We start from the raw sequence: 24,769 nt of genomic DNA on the forward strand, positions 1-24,769 counted from the left end.
TGCGGTTGTGGGAGGTGGAGGGAGCCTGTCCTGCGGGGGAGGTTGTGGGCCATCCAGCAGGGCACATCTTCGTCGAACCAGCCGTTCTCGTTGTGGATTGAAGAGTTAATAAAGTTCCATAAACATTGTTGTTCTTAGATATTAAAAATTAATTAATATCTGAACAAGAGAAGGGATTGTCGGAGTCTGTGCGGTGGGCTATAAATCTCACGTCAGATTGATATAAAAACGTATATATATTTTTCTCACATGTGGAATTGTATTTCCCAATGAACCTCGGTTTGCCTGCATGCGAAATGACTCCCTGAGGGCAAACGTGCGGGCCCATTGTTTAAAGCTAATTTTGAAAGTAAGCAGGACACATTCCTGGACCAAGCTAAAGACTTGTTTACTCTCCCTCACCTTTATCTTTCCTCGCGCATTGGACAAGAATTCTGAGCAGCTGGCTTTCGTATAATTTCTCTCTTATCGTTCCTAATGATTTTAAACTTTCTTTAACCTCCTGGTGAACTAAAGCACCTGGTGAAATGCTATGACGCATATGACTGGGGCTCTAGTTCAGCGGAGATCTGTTATCTCCTGCCTGCCTATTTAAAGGCAGTGCGCTGGGAAGAGCATTTGAGTTCGTAACTTGGCCTGAACCGTGCCGATTGGAATTCCCACATGTGCTTATACTTTACTCATTAACCAGTGTTTATTCTCAAGTGCAGTGTCTTGGTCTCTCGTCGGAGCAGCAGACACCTCATCTCAACCACCACAATGTCTTGCATCGAGGAGATCAATGGCTGTCAATCAGCAAATGCTCTTTCAAGGCTTGCAGGAGGAGTGGGACAGACTTCCCCAGGACCACATCAGACGCCTGGTACAGATCATGCGTCGGAAGTGTACAGCCTGCATCACCGCTCAGGGAGGACACACACGATATTGAGGAGTGCTGTCATTCTGTCCTTGACTGTTAGGAGTGTTGTGCCCATTCCTGTGTCATTTTGTTTTGACTGTATTCAGGTGCGTGCCTTTGTGTTGCAGTGTTGTGACTTTTGTTGCACCACCCATTGTGATGTTCATGCTTTTTGTTTTTTTGTGATTGAGGCAACCTCTTGTTTATTGACATGTGTTTAGTAAAGATAGCTGAACTTTACCTGTGTGTTCAAATATTTTTCATTTTTGCGTGGAGGATTTCAATGAGTGTCCTTCTAAAGATTTGATAAGTTTCTTTTGATGTTGAGTATATTTTTCTGTTTTGTTTACATGTTCAGAACATAATAAACTTTGATGCATTTTTCATAGAGTTTCTTTTAGCGAATTTAAGTTTCTCCAGAAGTTTGTCAGATAAATCTGAACCACCAGTTGTGCAAATCCCTCTTCTCTTTTGCCTTATTACCAACACACTGTAGGGATGAGAGGAAGTTCATAGTTTATTAATTTCAGGTATTGAGTGAAGCAAATCAACTGTTAAGACAAATTCGTTTTGTTAATTCAATCCATGTTGCCAAACACGTATGGCTGCTAATTGGGAGACAGTAGTTATACCTGCTATTATGCACGAGAGCAGGTAATGGACATGACATTTTTCTCAGACATTCATGTGACTTGTGAGAACATTAATGAGATATGTAAAATCTGTGTCATCCTTGTGAAATTGAAACATTGTACTTACCTGTCAGCAAGGCCTCCTCTGGTAAGAGCAGAGATGATGATTGGGTCAAAAGGCTCCTCGGTCCCTGAGATGGTTATTCCCAGGGGTCCACCGTACCTCCGTAGTTCCACAGTGTAAGTGATGGAGCTGAAGCTATCCATCTCGTCTTTAAAAAACACAATAACCTTGTATTACTATGTTGGTTATCAATCCCACAATGATATTCCAAAACATATTTGTAATTCAAGTAAAAGCTTTTATGGAATAATGCAGTGTGCGTTGGGGCTCCTATTGAATTGAGGACAAGTACCGGAACTGTCGTCATTTTTCTGCACTCTGAGGTGAACGAGGTCTTCAGAGTTCCATAGTAACCAGGTGGCCTCTTCTGTTGAGCAGTGGTCCAGCCGTGCCTCATCGATTGCCAGCAGATGATCTCCTGGACTTAGACTTCCAATCCTGCAGAATGAATATCATTAGAACAAACACTCATGATAATGCATACACAGTCTCGCCATTTTGAATAGGAATGTTCTGGAGAGATCACACAGGTGAGTGAGTTTTCTTTTGGCTTGGAATATGGAGCATAGTATACTACGAAGGTACAGTAATCTCATTGTGCAACAAAATTACAAAATCTATAGCAATGTGGTCATTCAGAATAAGATAACCATAGTGGGGTGGCTTAGCCCAAATATTCAAAAGAATTGTGCATTTTGTGATACAAGCACCAAATTTGGCACAAATGTACATTAATATGTTGCGAACATTTTCAGATATTGGGCCACTTGAAATTCCGTAATTTTGTTTTTCAAATTTTTTCAAATTTCGTAATTTCAAATTTTTCGGGTGACACCGTCACAATTTCGGTCTTCGAGGCCGGCCGATAGGCAAAGTGTGACCGGAAGGGACGAGGTTCTCCTGACCACGTGGCCCTCGATCTGGGAAGCGAGAGGCGTTCCATTAGTGGACGCGCCCCTCACGCCCGACTTTTGGGCGGCCCCGGCAGGCCGTTTGTTTTGACGTTCCGTGACAGGCCCCGCACCCCCCACCTCCGGGCCGACCGGAAGCTTGTGCTGAGTACATCATACCTGAACAACTCAGTGAGGCAGAACACAGCAGTGCACACCAGGGTGACCCCTTCAGTGCATAAACCAATTAACCTGTCCACTGCAGGGCATATACAAATGAAGTTATTTTCTGCATATAATAATAATATAAGTTCAGTTCTATATAACAATTTCTGTTATCACCACTACCACTACAACTACCACTACTACAAGCTTTGTCTGGAATTTTGTGGACTAACAGACAAACAGACATACAGACAAGCTGGGATCAAAACATTACCTCCTTCCACCATTGAGTGTAGAGGTAAACATCATGGAAATTATATCATGCCCTAGATTTAATTCATGCTTACCCGTGTATTTGCTTCACTGGTTCACAAGGTCTTTTGCATACATGTAATTCAGACTCTCGTCTTCATTGCTGACCACACAATGTTCGCAACATATTAATGTACATTTGTGCCAAATTTGGTGCTTGTATCACAAAATGCACAATTCTTTTGAATATTTGGGCTAAGCCGCCCCACTATATCGGCCGGCCTCGAAGACCGAAATTGTGACGGTGTCACCCGAAAAATTTGAAATTACGAAATTTGAAAAAATTTGAAAAACAAAATTACGGAATTTCAAGTGGCCCAATATCTGAAAATGTTCGCAACATATTAATGTACATTTGTGCCAAATTTGGTGCTTGTATCACAAAATGCACAACAGGTTTGCTATGCTGCTACACTACCATGCAAATGTGGTACAGGTAGCTTGCCCAGCACAACACCAGTCATCGGAAAAAGGGCCACTTCCCAAATACACGACACAGGTAGATTACAATACACCACTAAACGTTAACACAACAGGACAGCACTTCAAGTTCCTGTCTGGACCTTATTGCAACTCATGCAGTGAAATTGACAACATGGGGGGATGCTGGAAGACCTGCCTATCGACCCAGATACACCTAAAATCTTTGAGCAGATTCCAAATGACTGCAGTCGACAACTAAAGCGGCACCTGGTAGAGCACATACCTCCACCAGGCTGAACAGTTGACACTTTGGATCCCACCGATTGGCCCAACTCATCCACCAAGTTTTGTCACAACTCATCCACAACCTTTTGAGATATCCTGCTCACAGTGCGCGATGGGGGGGAATCTGGGAGAGTGTGGGTCTACCAGGGACACGAACTCGACTATTCAACACAATAACATACAGTTTGGCACAGAAAATTGGCCAAAACATGACCAGCAAAACAGGAATGAAAATAAAACAGTAAAATACAACATATCTGCTCCAGAAAACTCAGCTTTGATCAACTGGAAGGAGGAACTGCCGATTTGAGGTCCATGTTCAGCCCTTATAGTCTTTGCGCGAAGGATACCGTGGGATCTTCAATGTTCAAATAAGTCCTCCCCTCTCCCCCCTCTCTATCTACATCCTCCCCTTTCTGCCCCCTCACCCCCGCCACCCTCCAGCTCCCTGCCATCCTCCCGCCCCCTGCCACCCTCCCATAATGCCTCACCCGGCCTGTGAACCAAGGTGACAATTTATAGCTGGATCGATATTCAAACTTAGGTTTGACAGCTCACCGAGCAGTGTGCATATATACCTATCCCTCCAGTGCAGCGATAAATGGTCTACAGAAACTCCGATTCGAATTAACCTCGCAGGAGCAGAGGGTATTGCATTTGGTCCGTTTGTTTGTTTGTTTTTTTTTTGTTTTTTTTTGTATCCTGAATCGAGGCTCGTGAAAGAGCTAATATTTACTTCACAAACAAATCAACCAGACAAACAAAATATATAAAAAGAGGGAGCGGAAGACAAGATGGGGAGAGAAGAGGAGGCGCACAAACACAACATTTGAGAGCAGGGAGATGTGTGGAAGGGAGAGGGCTTGGGGGGAGGAGGCGTGGGAGGGGGGGGTGGGGGGGGTGGGAGAAGTATAAAACACAAGGACACCAAGGACTTCCAGGACAGAAGTTGGTAGTTCAAAAAAGTGGAATTGGGGTGAAATTAGCGGGGGTAGAAAAGATCAAGGTTTTGGATTGGGGAAGATAAGAGATGGTGGTGAATAGCTGTTTTAAAGACCTGGAGGGAGGAGTGGGATTGAAGCGAGTGGGGGAGTTTGTTCCAGAGGCGGGAGAAAAGAGGAGTGAAGGTGAGCAGAGAGTCTTGATTTTGGCAGTTTAACCATAAGAGGGTTGCAGGCAGATCTTGTGCGACCTGTAGGAATATTTGCGGGACAGAGCCCAGAGAGAGCTGGGGGGAGCAAGGCCAGAGAGGAGTCGGTAGAAGACGGAAAGACCACCAACCTGCCTGCGGTGAGTGAGTGAAAGGCCCTTGGAGTTAGCTTCATCACGGGAGATTCCAATGATTCTGTACGCTTTGGTTTCAACAGCGTGAAGACGAGCTAGGTGTGAGGCAGGAGCACCAGCCCAGAGGGGAGAGCAGTATTCCATTGAGCTGCGGATGAAAGCCTTGTATGTGGTGAGGAGCTCAGGTGTGCCAAGGAAGGACTTCGCATGACGGAGGATGCCCAGTCGGCGACTGGCTTTGGAGGCCAGCTTTGAAATGTGGTTTTCCCAGGAAAGATCATGGCAGATAGTGGGACCCAAAAGCTTGAGTGACAGAACTTCTTGGAGAGGATTTTTTTTTTTTTTTTTTTTTTGTATACAAGATCGAGGCTCGTGAAAGAGCGAACATTAATCACACAGAAAGACAAACCGACACATAAAACATATAACATCGGGAGCGGTAGACAAGATGGGGAGAGAGGGGGAAGGACACAAACACAACATTTGAGAGCAGGGACCGAGAGACATGGAGACATCGAGAGATCTGAGAGAGGGCGAGGGCTTTGGGGGGGGGGGGGCATGGGAAGGGGGCGGTGGGAGAGGTATAAAACATATGGACACTGCCAGGACTTCCAGGAAAGAAGTTGGAATTTCAAACAAGGTGGATCTGGGGTGAATTAGCGGGGGTAGAAAAGATCAAGGTTTTGGATGGGGGAAGATAAGAGATGGTGGTGAACAGCTGTTTTAAAGACCTGGGGGAGGAGTGGGATTGAAGGGAGTGAGGGAGTTTGTTCCAGAGGCGGGAGAAAAGAGGAATGAAAGAGTGAAGGTGAGCAGAGAGCCGAGATTTCGGCAGTTTAACCATCAGAGGGTTGCTGGCAGATCTTGTGCGACCTGTAGGAATATTTGGGGGACAGAGCACAGAGAGAGCTGGGAGTGCAAGGCCGGAGAGGAGTCGGTAGAAGACAGAAAGACCACCTACCTGCCTACGGTGAGTGAGTGAAAGGCCCTCAGAGATAGCTTCATCGTGGGAGATTCCAATAATTCTGAAAGCTTTGGTTTCAACAGCGTGAAGCCGAGCTAGGTGTGAGGCAGGAGCACCGGCCCATAGGGGAGAACAGTATTCCATTGAGAGTTGATTAATCAGAAAGTGGATGGGAGGGTTGTCCAGTCGGTCTTTTCGGAGAGACATCATAAGAGTGTGAGATTTGTCAGGATTGAAAGACATGTTCCACTTGTTTGCCCAGTCTGTGATTTTGTCCAGGTCTGCAGAGAGTGAGGAGGCTGCAGACTGCCGATCTGAGGGATGAAGAATGGAGCGACAGAGAGTAGAGTCATCAGCAAAGAGATAGAGAGGATTTTCAAGAGAGTCAGAGAGATCATTGATGAAGACCAGAAAAAGCACGGGGCCCAGAACACTGCCTTGGGGAACTCCAGCCTGAACAGGAAGAGGAGATGAGAGAAACCCATTCAGGGCCACACGTTGACTACGACTAGAGAGGAAGTCCGCCAGCCATGCGTGGAGATTTCCATTGATACCAAAGGAGGAGGGTTTGGTGAGCAGAGCGGGGTGCCAGACCGTATTGAAGGCACGTGATATATCAAGGGAGACAGCTCTAATTTCTTGTTGGCATTGAGGACCTCCATCCATTGTTGAGAAAGCAGAAGCAGCATGTCCAGAGTAGAGTGACCTAATCTGAAACCAAATTGATGATCACAGATCAAGCCATGAGAGAAGAGAAAAGATTTCATATCTGAGGCAATGATGGATTCCATGACTTTGCTGATAATTGGGAGAAGGCTGATTGGTCTGTAGTTGCTGGGATCTGTTTTTGCACCTTTTTTGTGCAAAGCGGTGATGTTGGCTGATTTCCAAGCAGATGGTGGATGACCTTGAGCAAAAGAGAGGGTGAAGAGAACAGAGAGAGGGAGTGAAAGAGTGGAAGAACAGGATTTTAGGACCCGTGGGCTGATGCCGTCAGGTCCAGTTGCAGAATCAGAGTCGAGGGTTGACAGAAACTTTTCCACCTTGTCAGGAGGAAAGGACACAGAGTCCAGGAGCAGCTGGGTACGACTGGGTACGGTGGGTCCAGAGAGGGATGGGTTTGGGACACAAGATCCAGAGGCAAACACAGAGTTGAGGCATTCAGCTTTTTCACGTGCGGACTCAGCCGTGTGGCCATTTGAGGTGAGGGGGGGGGGATGGGGGGGGGGAACAAACACCAGAAACAGATTTGACCAGACGCCACCAGGATTTGGGAGAGAGGTTTGAGAGTTCGGTCCTGAGAACGGAGAGATATTGTTTCCTGGCTCTCCTGAGGGTGGACACACACTTGTTTCGGGCTTTGTGAAAGGAAATAAGATTTCCTTCCATTGGATTTGCTTTCCAGGAGACGAAAGCAAGTTGTTTCTGGGCAATAGCCTCACCACAAGATTCCGTGTACCATGGACGGGAGGAAGGGTATGACAACTGAAGACAAGATGGGATAAATCTGTGCATGAGAGAGAGCAATTTACTTTGGAAGAATTCCCAGGATGAGTTGATGTCAGAGGCGGTAAAGATGGGAGACCAGTCCAGATGATTGATGGCTGCTTGAAGACCGCGCCAGTTGTCTCTCTGAGAGATTGTCAGAGGCTCTCTGAGAATGGTCAGAGAGATGTCCACTTTAACAAGCACATGATCAGAAGAGCCGATTGGAGCAGAAGAAGAGCAGCAGACATTTTCAGGGAAGTTAGTCATAACCAAGTCCAGAAGAGAAGATGCTCTGTTGACTGAGGTCCGGGTTGGGAAATTGACAGATTGTGTCAGTCCCAGTGAGTCACAGAAGTCCTTTGCTGAAGAGCCATGGCTGGTGAGATACGTACCCACACCCAGCCAACTGGCATGGTGACAATTGAAATCACCACATATGAGGAAGAGAGAGTTTGGATGGGTCGATAGAAATTGGTCCATATTATCAGACAGTGAGATGTAGATGGAGTCATCACTGTTTGGTGGACGGTACAACACACATATGAACAAAAGGTGGGAGCGAAGGGGAAGCCGTAGCCAAACGTATTCCTGGGGGTGAGGTGGAGAGAGGGCAGTGCTTTTGTTTGTTTGTTTGTTTGTCTGTTTGTTTGTTTGTCTGTTTGTCGATTTGTCTGCACAGAATAAATATGATTTTATCGGCAACCGTTGGTCGGATTGACAGGAAATTTCCACCATAGGTGAAACTCCACCTGTATAATTTTTTATTGATGGTATGGGCGCTATCTTGGAAAAACCGAAAAACTTTGCACCTCTATATCTCCGGAAGTGCCGCTTAGAAAAAATTGAGACATGGCTCATTGTAAAGAACTCTCCATGGGGAATAAAATATGTTAATGATGATGTCATAGGTGCCTTAATTATGATGTCATAATTTGACAAGAACAAAACTTCATCCGATCAAGATGAAATTTAATGAGCGTCATCTAGGGATAAATTTGTGGAGAAAAAAAATGATGACGTCATCGGTCACGTGGTTCTGTCGCCATATTTGTTTTTACACAAAAGCCTTTGGCTCCCAGTTTTGCCGGTGTGGTTGTGTTTTTTCCAAGCTCTCCACGTTATCAAAACTTAAGTATTTTTTCCCCGTTTGTATTTTTGTCAAAACTGTATTTTTATTTTATGGTGTTTGTGCCGACTATGTGTTTCTAGGAAGATCTCTGTGTAAATCGTGCATACCTGTATATAATTGTCGGTCGTTTCCAGCCGCGTTTTTCAGGCCTGGTCCCTCGAGGCTTTGTTGTCTCCTCTTGGCGGTCTGTGGTCCATTTACTTTCGTTCTCTCACTGTGTTTTTCCAGTCTTTCTTTTCACCACATACTTCCCCGAACATCTTACCCTTTGTTTAGTCTTATTTCAAAAAAAAAAAAAAAAAATCTAATTTCCTTCTTTGTTCGTGTTCGTTCATTCTTCGATCACATGTTTCACCCCACCCGTTTTTTTTTCCTCTCCTTCCTTCATAACTCAATCCTCTCCAGCCAAAAGACACCTTTCCAATTCCAATTCTCACCATACTTCTTCAACTTTCTCCTTCTTCCTCTGATCCACTTTCACCTAACCTTCACAAAAACATTAACAAAGAATTTAATAAGTAGGCCTCTCCTCTCATACTAACACATTTGCTTGTACACCTCCCTGTTCCTTCGTTCTCTGCTCTCCGAGCTGTCGATCTCCTATTCTTCTGTTCCTGCTTCTGAACCTGTGCTGGAATCCTTAATCCCCCTAATGAATCCTTCATGCCCTCATTTAGGGAATTTCCCCAGATAGTTTTCATGGCTTAGTTTAAAAATGTTTAAACTTTCCCCTGAAGTGTTGTATTCTGTTGTGTATTATAACACTTTTCTTCTTCTTCTTTAAAAGGTTGCTTTCGATTTGCTCACCAAATCTCTTCATTTCAAATAAAAAATTCCATCACAGTTCTTCCTTCCTACATTCCCTAAACTCACCTGCATTCCACCCCTCCTCCAACGTTTTCAAACAGATCTCTGACTCGAAAATCACACGAAACTCATTTTGCAATAAATGTTCGTTTTCCATTAATCGTCCAACACTTTATAAAATCCAAACTCACCCCTCACCCACCACTTTCAAATCTCCCCCCTTGCCCCTCCCCTCCTAAACTCCCCCCTAACCCCTCCCCTCCTAAACTCCCCCTCACCCATCCCCTCCCAAACTTCCCCCTCACCCCTCTCCTCCGAAATTCCCCCCTCACCCCTCCCCTTCAAATCTCCCCACCATCCTTTTTCTCCAATTCTTCCATCTCACACCTCCTCCTCAAAGCGTCCTCCCCGCTTCTTCTCCCTTTCAACTCTTACCTCCATCTCTCCCAACCTCCTTCCTCACTCTGCCCGCCCCTCAAACAACACCTCACTGTGCCTCACCCAATCACCATCAAACCTTTTGTCCACCTCATCCTTCCCTTTCTCCTAGCTATTCTGAAATCTCTGACACACTATCAACAGCTCTCCCGACCTCCTCCTTCTCTTCCTCATCTTACCCTACCGCTCCCCTCCCCTGTCCTGCATACAATGCTCCCCCTTCCTCTTCCTTAACGGTATGGACCTCAAACATCCGGGGCCTTCGCTCAAACCTGGTTGATCTCTCCATTCAGGTTGCTTCTGACAAATCAGACTTAATCTGCTTAACAGAAACTTTCCTCCTTCAAGATGTCTCTGATTCCTTAATATCTCTCCTTAGTTACTCCCTCCTCTGGTATGATGGACCTGAGCCTCGTCCTGGTGGTGGGTTTGCTATCTTTATCAAAGACTCTCTCCCTCACTCTCCCTGCACTGCCCTCTCTCCACCTCACCCCAAGGAGTACCTCTGGCTACGGCTTCCCCTTCACTCCCACCTTTTGTTCATATGTGTTCTGCACTGTCCTCCAAACAGTGATGACTCCATCTACATCTCGCTGTCTGATAACATGGACCCACTTCTATCTGCTCATCCCAACTCTCTCTTCCTCATATGTGGTGATTTCAATTGTCACCATGCCAGTTGGCTGGGTGTGGGTACCTCTCTCCCCAGCCATGGCTCCTCAGCAAAGGACTTTTGCGACCAACTAGGACTGACACAATCTGTCACTTTCCCGACCCGGATCTCAGTCAATGGAGTATCTTCTCTTCTAGACTTGGTTATGACAAACTTCCCTGCAAATGTCTGCTGCTCTTCTTCTGCTCCAATCGGTTCTTCTGATCATGTGCTTTTTAAGGTGGACATCTCTCTGGCTATTCTCAGAAAGCCTCCTCAGCGTCGACGAGTCTGGCATTTTACTCAGGCCGACTGGCACGGTCTTCAAGCAGCCATCAATCATCTGGACTGGTCTCCCATCTCTACCGCCTCTGACATCAACTCATCCTGGGAATTCTTCCAAAGTAAATTGCTCTCTCTCATGCACAGATTTATCCCATCTCGTCTTCAGTTGTCTTACCCTTCCTCCCGTCCATGGTACACGGAATCTTGTAGTGAGGCAGTTGCCCTGAAACAACTTGCCTTCGCCTCCTGGAAGGCAAATCCAACGGAAGGCAATCTCATTTCCTTTCACAAAGCCCGAAACAAGTGTGTGTCTCCGCTCAGGAGTTAGTCAGGTTCACTATGTCAATAAATTATATTTCGTTCAAAATCATGGTAGATAAGCAAACCTATACATTTTTGGAAAGGTTATAGCATAAGGAAACTAAAAATCAATGTTTACATTTGGAGAGATATCTGTATGGCGGCCATTTTTGATTTTCAAAATGGCCACTGTAAAATACATATTTTGTTCTATTTCTGCCTCTAATTACCCTAAAAACTTTATAAAATATACTAAACCTATATTTTCAGGGACAAGGAATCCAATGAAAGTATCAAATTAGTGCTATGGGGAATGGTAAGACACGAATCAAAGGTTTTGAATTGCAAAATACTGTCTTTGTATTCGCGATAAGTTGCATAATCAAATACATGTTATCATTTTGTACAGGCAGTTAATAACATCAAAATGTGTCACAATAATTCATATCACCAAACATACACAGGCAGTCAGCAAAATCATATATACACATGCAGTCAGTATCACTTCACATCTACACGGGCAGTCAATGACAAAATATACACAGGCAGTCAATGGCATCAAACATACACGATTACAGAATATGCCATTTAGAGTTCCTCATCACTGTCCTGTGTGTCGTATCCGACAATATAGTCCGCATCGTTTTCACAGTCCGTTCCACACAAGCAAAGGTCGGTCAAATTGATTGGCAAATCGAATTGGTCGAATGGTCCATCGAATCGAATTCGATGAATCGAATCGAATTGGTCGAATGGTCGAATGGTCGATCGAAGCGATTGGTCGAATGGTCTAATTGGTCGAATGGAATTGGTCGATTAGTCGAATTGGTCGAATTGGTCGAATCGAATTGGTCGGAATTGGCAAATGTAAACATTGATTTTCAGATTTTCCATGTAATAACGTTTCCAAAAATGTATAGGTTTGCTAATCTACCATGATTTTGAACGAAAGAACATCGTGAACCTGACTAAGTGCCAGGAAACAATATCTCTCCACACTCAAGACCGAACTCTCAAACCTGTCTTCCTCTTACAAATCCTGGTGGCATCTGGTCAAATCTGTTTCTGGTGTTTGTTCCCCCTCCATCCCTTCCCATACCTCAAATGGCTACACAGCTGACTCTGCACGTGAAAAAGCCGAATGCCTCAACTCTGTGTTTGCCTCAAATTTTGTGTCCCTAACCCGTCTCTCTCTCTGTACCCACCATACCCCATTGTACCCAGCTGTTCCTGGACTCTGTGTCCTTCTCTCCTGACAAGGTGGAAAAGTTTCTGTAAATCCCCGACTCTGATTCTGCAACTGGACCAGACAGCATCAGCCCACGGGCCCTAAAATCCTGCTCTGCCGCTCTTTCACTCCCTCTCTCTGTTTTCTTCACCCTCTCTTTTGCTCAAGGTCATCTGCCATCAGCTTTGAAATCAGCAAACATTCCCACTTTACACAAAAAAGGTGCAAAAACAGATCCTTGCAACTACAGACCAATCAGCCTTCTCCCAATTATCAGCAAAGTCATGGAATCCATCATTGCTTTGGATATCAAATCTTTCCTCTTCTCCAATGGCTTGATCTCTGATCATCAATTTGATTTCAGACCAGGTCATTCTACTCTGGACATGCTGCTTCTGCTTTCTCAACAATGGATGGAGGTCCTCAATGCCAAACAGGAAATTAAAGCTGTCTCCCTTGACATATCACGTGCCTTCGATACGGTCTAGCACCCCGCTCTGCTCCCCAAACTCTCCTCCTATGGTATCCATTGAAATCTCCATGCATAGCTTGCGGACTTCCTCTCTCGTCGAAGTCAACGTGTGGCCCTGAATGGGTTTCGGGTTTCTCTCATCTCCCCTTCCTGTTCAGAATGGAGTTCCCCAAGGCAGTGTTCTGGGCCCTGTGTTTTTTCTGGTCTTCATCAATAATCTCTCCGACTCTGGAAAATCCTATCTATCTCTTTGCTGATGAACCCACTCTCTGCCGCTCCATTCCTCATCCCTCAGATCGGCAGTCTGCAGCCTTCTCACTCTGTGCAGACTTGGACAAAATCACAGACTGGTCAAACAAGTAGAACATGTCTTTCAATCCTGACAAATCTCACACTCTCACTATGTCTCTCCAAAAAGACCGACTGGACAACTCTCCCATCCACTTTCTCAACAATCCTCTCCAAGAAGTTCTGTCACTCAAGCTTTTGGGTCTCACAATCTGACATGATCTTTCCTGGGAAAATCACATTACCAAGCTAGCCTCCAAAGCCAGTCGCCAACTGGGCATCCTCCATCGTGTGAAGTCCTTCCTTGGCACACCTGAGCTCCTCACCACATACAAGGCTTTCATCCGCAGCTCAATGGAATACTGTTCTCCCCTCCGGGCTGGTGCTCCTGCCTCACACCGAGCTCGGCTTCACGCTGTCGAAACCAAAGCTTTTAGAATCATTGGAATCTCCTTTGAAAAGCAAACTCCGAGGGCCTTTCACTCACTCACCGCAGGCAGGTTGGTGGTCTTTCTGTCTTCTACCGACTCCTCTCCGGCCTTGCTCCCCCAGCTCTCTCTGGGCTCTGTCCCCCCAATATTCCTACAGGTCGCACAAGATCTGCCAGCAACCCTCTTATGGTGAAACTGCCAAAATCAAGACTCTCTGCTGACCTTCACTCTTTCATTCCTCTTTTTTCCCACTGCTGGAACAAACTCCCACACACACTTCAAACCAACTCCTCCCTCCAGGTCTTTAAAACTGCTGTTCACCACCATCTCTTATCTTCCCCCATCCATAACGTTGATCTTTTCTACCCCCGTTAATTCACACCAGATCCACTTTTTTGAAATGCCGATTTCTTTCCTGGAAGCCCTAGCAGTGTCCATGTGTTTTATATCTCTCCCTCCCCCACCCCACACCCCTTCCCATGCCTCCTCCCCCCATGCACGCTCTCTCCCGATGTCCATGTACTCTGCTGTTGTACTTTTGTACTTTTGTACTTCCCTCTCTCTCCCCATCTCGTCTCCCGCTCCCTTTATCATATGTTTTATGTGTTAGTTTGTTTTTATGTGATTAATGTTAGCTCTTACATGAGCCTCGATCTTGTTCACAAAAAAAACAAAGCCTTAAAAACCACTGAAAACATATCTTGGTGTGGTTCTGCAATCTGTGATTGCTCTTTCTTGTTGCAACTTGTAAATTGGTTCGATGACTGTACCTCCAGCACAGGCAGCGCTTTCCACTGCGTTATGGAAGTATCGCAGTCAGCATTATCCATAATACCAATTGTAAAAGTTGCAGAAGCAGAAAAGTCCATGAAAGGTTTTATTTTTTTCATTTAATAATCTCCTTCAGTAGGACATACCGATGAGCAATGCTTCCTTTCTTGATATCCGCTATTATTAGTGGTTCACCGAACTTGCGACAAACCTGGGCTGCAGGACAAAGGGAAACCGGTGCTGGAATTAAGCTTCGTTTTGCCAACACATCTTACGTGGCAACTCCCAATCCATGCTATAAACCCATGATATTCATTGGCGGAATGTTTTGAACTTACCAGAAAGCACGATGCCGAGATCGATCCCTCTCCTCTTTACCAACTTAACATGGAACGTTCCACTACTTGGGATGATCGATTCTAGGATAGAAATGTCGTTAGACTTGCTGAGAATACATCTCCAAATGTGTACTGTCGTACCAAGTTTACAATGGTATATCAGTGTGTACCTTTCACCTGTGATCTATTTAGTCATATAAAGAAATATTCAATGGGATTAAGTTTGGTTCACTCCAAACAAAGGATGCCATTTTGACATTACTTAAAGCGGATGTCAACAGGAAGTCCACATGTGGAAGTTTTGTTACCACATCACCTGCAACATCGACTTCGACCTCCAAAACCACAGAGCCGACAAATGCAGCATCTCGTAACAGCTGGTGAGCTTCGTCCAGAGTGCCATCGCGTGTGGAAATTCCGTTAACACCGACAATCCGATCTCCCAATTGCAGGAGCCCACATCTACACTTAGAAATTGAATAAAGAAAAAGATGGAGAAAAATCATTCACAAAGTCATTTCGTGTCTGACATTTGTGTGAAAATAGAGGGTGACAAATAATCCGTGAACACATTTTAACCGACAACAACTATTTATAATAAATACCTGGGTATTGCGAACCTGTCCGACACGGAATTCAATATTGCGCTTTGTTGAAGTACACAGGACAACAAGCAGTGGAGCAGATGCAAAAATGTCAGGGCGCAGGAATTCAGCAATAACTGAAGAACCAATTGAAAGAGTGAGAGAAGCATTCCAACGGAGGCCAAAGAAGTCGGCAACAAGGAAGTCTCAAGGGCCAGACATGAACAGGTAAACTATGAGGACAATTGTGAAGAAGGATCCCAACAAAATATTATTCCATATCCCTCCAAAAAACTTCTTTTTCCACTGCCACGAATGCATACATTTCAGCAGAAGTTATCTGACATCAGTGTTTTTCAAGAAATGAAGGAGTGTGCAAGTCACCAATATTTCCATCCTATGTTCTTTTAAATATCTGGAATCCCTAAGTATCTGGAAAATATCTAAATCTGGAATCTAAATATCGGGAATCCTCTAATGTTTCCTGGGCTTTATACATATAAAATAATGTGAATGGGACAATAAATATTGTACAAAATACAACTGCCATGGACACCGAGTTGTCTGCTGCACCGCATGATCTAACTATACCGCACCGCTCGGCTGGGCTGTCGGGCTCCAAGAAAGCAATGACGGGTGGGAAGGTCAAGACCTCATTGGGAAAGTCACTGCCCTGGAGACTCAGACCAAAGGTGGGATGGTGGGACGTGGTTCGTAAGGCGAGCTCGATGGTCTCAGGGTGTACCACCTGACCTCCTAGGCCGATGGTGCTGGAGGAGAGAGAGACTGGTGGGGGAACACACAGGTCTACCCATAAGTATTACGAATGCAACGACATAATAGGTGGAATTAGCTGGATTTACTTTTACACTGAAGGTGATTTCACTATACACGGATAGGTGGCCTGAAAGTTCCTTTATCCCTGCTAAGTTTCTCGTACCTCCCTCTCTCCCTTCTCCTCCACTTGACAACTAATTTGTGGTGTAAGGAGAATGAAGCAGCGCATACAGATCCAATGACCGATTAATTATTGTAAGTACTGCACAATAAAAGCTGAATATTAAAAGAGTAAGAACGAATTATTTACTCGGAAGGGGTAAAAAAAAAGAAGTCTTTCAGGTCACTTTGTAGACTAGCGCATGATGTCCTTCCATTACAACAATTGAGGAACTGTATAATAAACAAAATCATCAATGTGATTGACCTTGTTGTGAACACAATCAGTCATTTTCTCCCCTCAGCCCAATGGGCTCAGGGGTATTGTCGTCACGGGCGTCCGTCAACTTTTGGTTTCCGTCAATTTCGAGCAGAACGGCTTGTCCGATTAAATCCATTTTTGCAGTGTGTGTTGGGGTTGAGTAGAGGAAGGTTCCTTTCGAAAATGGGCGCGCTGCGATTTTCAATATGGCCGCCATGGAAGCCATCCGGGCATCCGTCAACTTTTGGTTTCCGTCAATTTCGAGCAGAACGGCTTGTCCGATTAAATCCATTTTTGCAGTGTGTGTTGGGGTTTGGTAGAGGAAGGTTCTTCGGCGCGAAATGGGTTAATGGGTTCATGGGCGAAAATTTCATTACTTGCAGTTCCTACTCGGTATACAACTTCTCTTCAAATAACAAATTATCATCAATGCTTCCTTTCACCATGCATGGGCTGAGGGGTTACGCCTGCTTTGCGGTGCTATTTATTATATGCTAGTACATCCGCTGATTACGGGAGGGGCAGGGAGAGTCATTCCTCTTTTGGGTATATAGATTACAGTCGATCTATGGTCGGGTCTCAAGAACATTGGGTGTGTTCATTTACCGCCAAGTTTCTTATGGAGAGATCGCCAAGTGGTTTAAGTATTTGAACAAGCACTCCATTCAAAACCGTTAAGGAAAGGCTGGCTTGGCAAGCGCTGGCTAGCAGCTTGGTAAATGAGCACAACCCGAGCTTCCTCCCTTTCAGTTTCGTATCAAACAGCAGGAGCGAGTTTCAAAAGTTCCCCACGAAAAATGCCACGGTGGTGGTAGAAAGGGTGATGTTATTAGCGCTGAGGAAGCGCCTCTAGCGAATGACTTCCAGCCAGTGTAACGCGAATTCCTGTCACAGGAATTCTGAGATCATATAAGTGTGACGTGGCAGTTCCTGATTGGTTCGTGTTGGGGAACCCCTTCTCGCTGCCGACGTGACGTAAATTCGCGCACGCGCACTGGTGAAGCGCGAGATTCGGCCCAAGGTTCTTATTATTATTATTATTATTTTTGTATACAAGATCGAGGCTCGAACCATGATCGAGGCTCGAAATTCCATGCCCGAACCTCAGCGCAATCCAAGAGGATTCACTTGTTAACCCAACACTTGTGGGTTATCGCCGGCGAAGCCGGTGTTGTGAATGAACGCGTACGTATTATGTTGAAAAGCCAGATTTTGCTGGATCCCTTGAGAATTTTGAAGCTTTGACGCACCAAATCGCTCAATGGAGGCCGCCATCTTGCAGATGCGGAGGTATGCATAGAAAATTGAGAAAAGTTCAAAAGGAGTTTGTTTCACCCGTCTTTTTTTGATTCACAATCTTATGCACCTCTAATTTGTAATTAAAATACTTTAAGACCAACCTCGTTCCCCGGGCCCGCATGGGCCCTGGTTATCTTCAACGAAAATCGTCACCAAACACCGGAACCAATGAGATTCGAGCATTTGAAAAAATATTTCAAAAACAAAATCGCTCCATGGAGGCCGCCATCTTCCGGATGCGGAAGTATGCATTAAAATTTTCGAAAAAGTTCAATAGGAGTTTGTTTCACCCGTCTTTGTTTGATTCACAATCTTATGCACCTCTAATTTGTAATTAAAATACTTTAAGACCAACCTCGTTCCCCGGGCCCACACGGGCCTGGTTATATTCAACGAAAATCGTCACCAAACACCGGAACCAATGAGATTCGAGCATTTGAAAAAATATTTCATAAAAGCTTTTTACCACATTTCGGATGCTGAAAACGGCGTCAAATATTCTAAAATTGCCGAAGAATTATTTTTTTGAAATCTCGCGGCCATAGGGGATAGTTTTTCACGGCTGGAAATATCCGAAGTTGAGATGGAATTCACCGAAATAATCAAGAAGTAAATTATATAAATTTTATTCTCATCCAGAATGCAAATGGTGTCATTTTGAATTAGGTACGGTACCTACTACACCTACCTACTACCAACTACCTATCCTACTGATGCCATAGTGATGGGTAAAATAGTGGCAAGAGGCTTTGGCTTCGCCGGCTCATTGCGGCTTTGCAGTCGGGTACTAGTAGCCGGCGAAGCCGGTGTTGTGAATGAACGCGTACGTATTATGTTGAAAAGCCAGATTTTGCTGGATCCCTTGAGAATTTCGAAGCTTTGACGCACCAAATCGCTCAATGGAGGTGGCCATCTTGCAGATGCGGAGGTATACATAACAAACTGAAAAAAGTTCAATAGGAGTTTGTTTCACCCGTCTTTTTTTGATTCACAATCTTATGCACCTCTAATTTGTAATTAAAATACTTTAAGACCAACCTCGTTCCCCGGGCCCGCATGGGCCCTGGTTATCTTCAACGAAAATCGTCACCAAACACCGGAACCAATGAGATTCGAGCATTTGAAAAAATATTTCAAAAACCAAATCGCTCCCTGGAGGCCGCCATCTTGCAGATGCGGAAGTATGCATAAACAATTGAGAAAAAGTTCAATAGGAGTTTGTTTCACCCGTCTTTGTTTGATTCACAATCTTATGCACCTCTAATTTGTAATTAAAATACTTTAAGACCAACCTCGTTCCCCGGGCCCACACGGGCCTGGTTATATTCAACGAAAATCGTCACCAAACACCGGAACCAATGAGATTCGAGCATTTGAAAAAATATTTCAAAAACCAAATCACTCAATGGAGGCCGCCATCTTCGGGATGCGGAAGTATGCATAAAAAAATTGCGAAAAAGTTCAATCGGAGTTTGTTTCACCTGTCTTTGTTTGATTCACAATCGTATGCACCTCTAATTTGTAATTAAAATACTTTAAGACCAACCTCTTTCCCCGGGCCCACACGGGCCCTGGTTATCTTCAACGAAAATCGTCACCAATACCAAAAACCGCAACCAATGAGATTCGAGCATTTGAAAAAATATTTCAAAAAAGCTTATTACCGCGTTTCGGACGCTGAAAACGGCGTCAAATATTCTAAAATTGACGAAGAATTATTTTTTAGAAACCTCGCGTCCGTAGGGGAAAGTTTTTCACGGCCGCAAATATCCGGAGTTGAAACGGAATTGACCGAATTAATCAAGAAGGAAATTTTATAAATTTTAATCTCATCCAGAATGCAAATGGTGTCATTTTGAACTAGGTACGGTACCTACTACACCTACCTACTACCAACTACCTAACCTACTGATGCCATAGTGATGGGTAAAATAGTGGCAAGAGGCTTTGGCTTCGCCGGCTCATTGCGGCTTTGCAGTCGGGTACTCGTATAGAGTACAATAGATCCTCACTCAGTTCTGTAAGTAAACCTTACTTCACGGATGTCGGGATTCCTCCAAATTTCTTCATTTCGTGTTACTAGCAACGGTACCTGCCTTACGGGCGGGGCTTCAATTGTGAGGCCCAAATGAAAAGGCAAAACATCAGAAATTGAAGGCTTTTTTATTTTAAACGATTTATGTAAACATCCGTTAAATTATATCACACGGAAATCATGAAAATCTAAACAGTATTTGTGGAATTTCAATAAAAGCCACATCACTGTTCATATCGGTAAATATTATTCCATCGTGTTTCAAGTTTGGGCAATGGGCTCTCCAATATTCCTTGTGTTCACGGTTTGAATTACGTAATGTAACGTTTGTGACGTTTTCATTGTGACATGTTGTGACGATGTTTGTGTTCACGGTAGTGTTTGATGTGACGTGTGTGAACGTAATTTCGCAGTTTTTCGTTTTTATTTTCATAATCGTTTAATGAACGTTTAATGTTTAATGAACGTTTAATGAGCGTAAGAATGAGCGCAATGATCATCAAATGAATGAATGAATGTGATGAATAATTCGATGCAAGGTGAAAGACGCCTCAGAGCTGTCACATTCACAATCGCTATGTCGTATGTACTCCCTCCCAATACATGTTTCCGTCATTGTAAAAACTACCAAGTCAACAGTTAAAAGGATTTTGCGCCGATAGGTGTTACGGCCTTGGCAAGATCGATGGAGAAAGTGATCTGTTAGCTTATACACCGCCCAAATAGCTATGTGGAATTCTCTCATGTAGAGATTAAACCCACGTCATTTGAACTTTGGCCGAGGTAATTATTTACTTTTAATGATGTTTATGTACGAATCAAAAAGATGATAATTGGTTTTGGGTCGTCCTTTCCGCATATCTCGTGGGATTGTAAGTTGGAGAGACGACCGTGATGGCGGGGAGGGGGTTGGCATTCTCTCAAGCAGGGATTCAACGCATGTCCTTATAAAAGGTCTTTGTCCGAGGTCACCGAGTCTGATCGGTGCAGCTGTGCAGCGATCGGTGCAGCTGTGCAGCGATCGGTGCAGCCGTTTGTGCAGCACCCAGGAAAATAACGTTATGCGGGAGTCCAAACCTGAAAATGCTGGAGGCCAAAGCTGAAATTGGAAAAATAATATACCCTATTTTACTCTAGGAGATCCCAGGATTACCCACCCAAAATATCGTTGCGATCGGTTCATCCGTTTTTGTGGTACCTTCGAACGGACGGACAGATGGACGGACAGACATTTGGTGAATTATAGTAAGATAAAGAGCATTAGCGACTGTTTAAAAATCTAAGCATACGTGTTCGTAGTGTATAATATTTTTACTTCCTGTAGAAGCCGTTGCTCCCACGGAAACGCCATTATACCTATAAGCTATTTATACACGTTATCACTGCAGACAAAACGCCTTGGGGAAGTGGGACATTATTAGTATTAATATTGTTTTGTAATAACATTAACAATATGCGATTATCATTAATTTTGTTATCAAAAGCGTCTTTGGAAAAACGCCACGATAAATCTTCTTCTTTGGCCAAACGCCACGATAAAGCGAATTTAACATTTATATACACCTCGTCGTGCAACCCCATTGACGTCAAGGGGTGAAAATAAATGCGCTACAACCTTCATTGTGGAACCCTTCGTCACCCTGTCTAGTCTGGTTGAGATTGAATAAGTAACGATGGAATGTATTGGCGTCAAAAATTCATCAGACAGATGGACAGACAGACAGACACGAAATGGCATATTTTAGTATGATGATTGCTAGATGAGGACTGATGAGTAGGTCTTTACGTAAGTAACATTACGTAAGTACACTAAAGTAATTGCTTGTTTGTGACATCATGACCGAGTGGTTTTCAGTGTGATTTGCACCTGCAATATTCAAATGAATTTGAAGTCGACTGAAACTATAATATAGATTAATTCAAATAATAATAAAAATCATCAATGCAAACAGTTCTCACGTGAGCTTCTGAATTCAGGGTCCTTGTGCCTGCGACAGGTCGTACTTCTATGTGGACTAGTCAGTGGAAGGCTGTTATAGGTGGGGATGTTGGTTTCGGTCTGCCTCAGGCAATGAGCACTCAAAGAGGTCGGTGAGAATGTGGCGCACACCAAAGCTGCCAAAAAACAAGGGGAAGAACAAAGGGTAACTGCAAAAGTTTGTATCAAGTTTGTATCAAACAAACTCCGTCACTCTCTTCAATCCCACTCCTCCCTCCAGGTCTTTAAAACAGCTGTTCACCACCATCTCTTATCTTCCCCCATCCAAAGCCTTGATCTTTTCTACCCCCGCTAATTTCACCCCAGATCCACTTTTTTGAAATACCGACTTCTTTCCTGGAAGTCCTTGCAGTGTCCTTGTGTTTTATACTTCTTCCACCCCCCCCCCACCCCCCCCTTCCCACGCCTCCTCCCCCCAAGCCCTCTCCCTCCCACAGATCTCCCGATGTCCCTGCTCTCAAATGTTGTGTTTGTGATTCCCCTTTCTCTCCCCATCTTGTCTACCGCTCCCCTTATTATGTTTTGTGTGTCTGTTTGATTTTTTTTTTGTGTGATAAATGTTAGCTCTTTCAAGAGCCTCGATCCTGTATACAAAAAAAAGGGGGAAAAAAAAGTTAAATCATCATCATCATCATCATCATCATTTATTTCCGTTTGTATCATTTTTGGCCCTATCTCCCATTGGTTAAGAATCACTTTTAAAATTCTAGTAGCCGGATCCGAATCCGGATCTTCACCAAAATCTAATCAGTTCGTCCTTGTCACATACGCTACATCTCTGCTAAATTTCATCCGAATCTGTCCACATCTTTTTGAGATATTTTGTTCACAGACAAACACACAGACAAACAGACAGGGGTGAAAACATAACCTCCATCCACATTTGGTGGCGGAGGTAATAAAGTATAAACTAGATGATATTCATAGAAACTTACCCTGCGCAGTTAACTTGGTGTGAGCCAACTCTTCTGTTTTTCAACGTTTCTATTTTTCTTGATCCAATATGGTGGCCAGACCACGTGAGTGATGACATCATAAATTTATATTCTCTAATATAATTGTTGCATAGATCATGCTCAATAAATTTAAAACTGATCAGACGAAGCATTGTCCCTGTCGAATTATGACGTCATAATTATGGCACCAATGACATCATCATAACAACACCTATTCCACATATGGAGTTATTTACAATTAGCCACGTTTCAATTTTTTCCATAAGCGGTTTTGGAGATGTCGAGGTGCAACGTTTTTCGGTTTTTCCAAGATGGCGCCTGTAACACATGACCTATGACATCATGATTATCATTAAAATATTCAAAAGGAGGAGGTGGAGGAGGCGTGTCTGGTGAAAATTTCGTGTCCATCAGACCAACAGTTGCTGAAAAAAAATTAATAATGATCGGATGGATAAGTGTTGTATTTGTCGAATTATGATGTCATAACGAAGGCACCGATGACATCGTCATTAACATATCTTATTCCCCATGGGGAGTAGTTGACAATGAGCCAGGTCTCAATTTTTTTCCATTGAGCGGTTTGGGAGATATAGAGGTGCAAAGTTTTTCCAAGATGGCGCCTGTACCACGTGACCTATGACGTCATAATAACACTGAAATATTCTACAGAAGGAGGCCCTCCTATGGTGAAAATTTCGTGTCAATTGGACCAAGAATTGCAGAGGAAAAAATTCATACTGATCGAATCAAGCGTTGTACTAACTTGTTGAATTATGACGTCATAATTAAGGTGCCGATGACGTCACCATTAAAATATCTTATTCCCCATGGGGAGTACATGGACAATGAGCCATGTTTCCATTTTTCCATTGAGCGGTTTGGGAGATATAGACGTGTAACGTTTTTCCAAGATGGCGTCCGTACCACGTGACCTATGATGTCATAATTATGAATGAAAATTTTCTACAGGCGGAGGTGCTCCTATGGTAAAATTTTGTGTCAATCGGACAAACGGTTGCCGAGAAAATGAATTTTAAAAATGCATACACGGCACACATACGGCACACATGCAACGAATGCTCAACCCCGCTTTTCACTTCCTGAACGCAGGGTAACAAGTCCGAAAATCTAACAGCGGTATAGCCGGGCTTGTAAAAGATTATAAACCACAAACACACATGATCAGAAAAGAAAAAGGAAAGGGCATTGACAAAATTATTGACACCCAAGACATAATATTTGGTAGCACAGACTTTGGACAAAATAACTGCAGTCATGCGCTTCCTCCAGCCATGAATGAGCATCATGCTATGGGGATGCTTTTCAGCGACAGGGACATGGAGACTTGTAAGGATAGAAGGAACAATCCATGTGGCGAAATACAGGCAAATCCTTGAGGAGAACCTGCTTCAGAGTGCAAAAGAACTCAGACTGCAGCAAAGATTCACGTTCCAACTGGACAATTACCCCAAGCATACAGTCAAATGAACACTGGAATGGCTTCAGCCCAAGAACATGAAAGTCCTTTAGTGGCCCAGCCAAAGCCCAGCCCAGACTTGCATCTCATTCAGAATCTGTGGAAAGACTTGAATATTGCTGTTCCCTGACGCTCCCCATCCAACGTGACAGAGCTTGAGCAAATCTGCAAGGAAGAATGGGAGAAACTCCCCAAATCCAGATGTGCAAAGCTGATACAGACATACCCACGAAGACTCGAAACTGTAATCGCTGCCAAAGGCGATTATACAAAGTCTTGACTCAGGGGGTTGAATATTTATGTAAATTAGATATTTCTGTATTTCATTTGTAATTATTTTGTTAAAATTTCTAAAAAACCAAAATTCCACATTGACATTATGGGGCATTTTGTACAGATCATTGACCAAAAAAAAAAAATCTCAATTTAATGTATTTGAAATTCAGGCTGCAACACAACAAAATTTGAAAAAAGTCAAAGGGGCCGATTACGTTCTGAAGGGACTGTGTGTGTGTGTGTGTGTGTGTGTGTGTGTGTGTGTGTGTGTGTGTGTGTGTGTGTGTGTGTGTGTGTGTGTGTGTGTGTGTGTGTGTGTGTGTATATGTGCGTTAACA

General features: G+C 43.9%; 1 protein-coding gene across 1 annotated transcript in view; it reads right to left on the reverse strand.

Moving 5' to 3' along the window:
• Positions 1-24,769, reverse strand: part of LOC137437443 (glutamate receptor-interacting protein 2-like) — a 283,933-nt gene that overhangs the window by 168,238 nt on the left and 90,926 nt on the right. Inside the window, exons 11-17 of the mRNA XM_068131766.2 lie at positions 21,680-21,835; positions 15,785-15,974; positions 14,921-15,066; positions 14,605-14,685; positions 14,413-14,482; positions 1,947-2,092; positions 1,658-1,802 (exon numbers count right to left, since the gene is read on the reverse strand). Of these exons, the coding sequence (XP_067987867.2) occupies positions 1,658-1,802; positions 1,947-2,092; positions 14,413-14,482; positions 14,605-14,685; positions 14,921-15,066; positions 15,785-15,974; positions 21,680-21,835 (934 nt within the window). The remainder of the gene's footprint in view (positions 1-1,657; positions 1,803-1,946; positions 2,093-14,412; positions 14,483-14,604; positions 14,686-14,920; positions 15,067-15,784; positions 15,975-21,679; positions 21,836-24,769) is intronic.

This window comes from Myxine glutinosa, chromosome 12, assembly GCF_964187855.1.
Source record: "Myxine glutinosa chromosome 12, kmMyxGlut1.1, whole genome shotgun sequence".
Lineage (NCBI taxonomy): Eukaryota > Metazoa > Chordata > Myxini > Myxiniformes > Myxinidae > Myxine > Myxine glutinosa.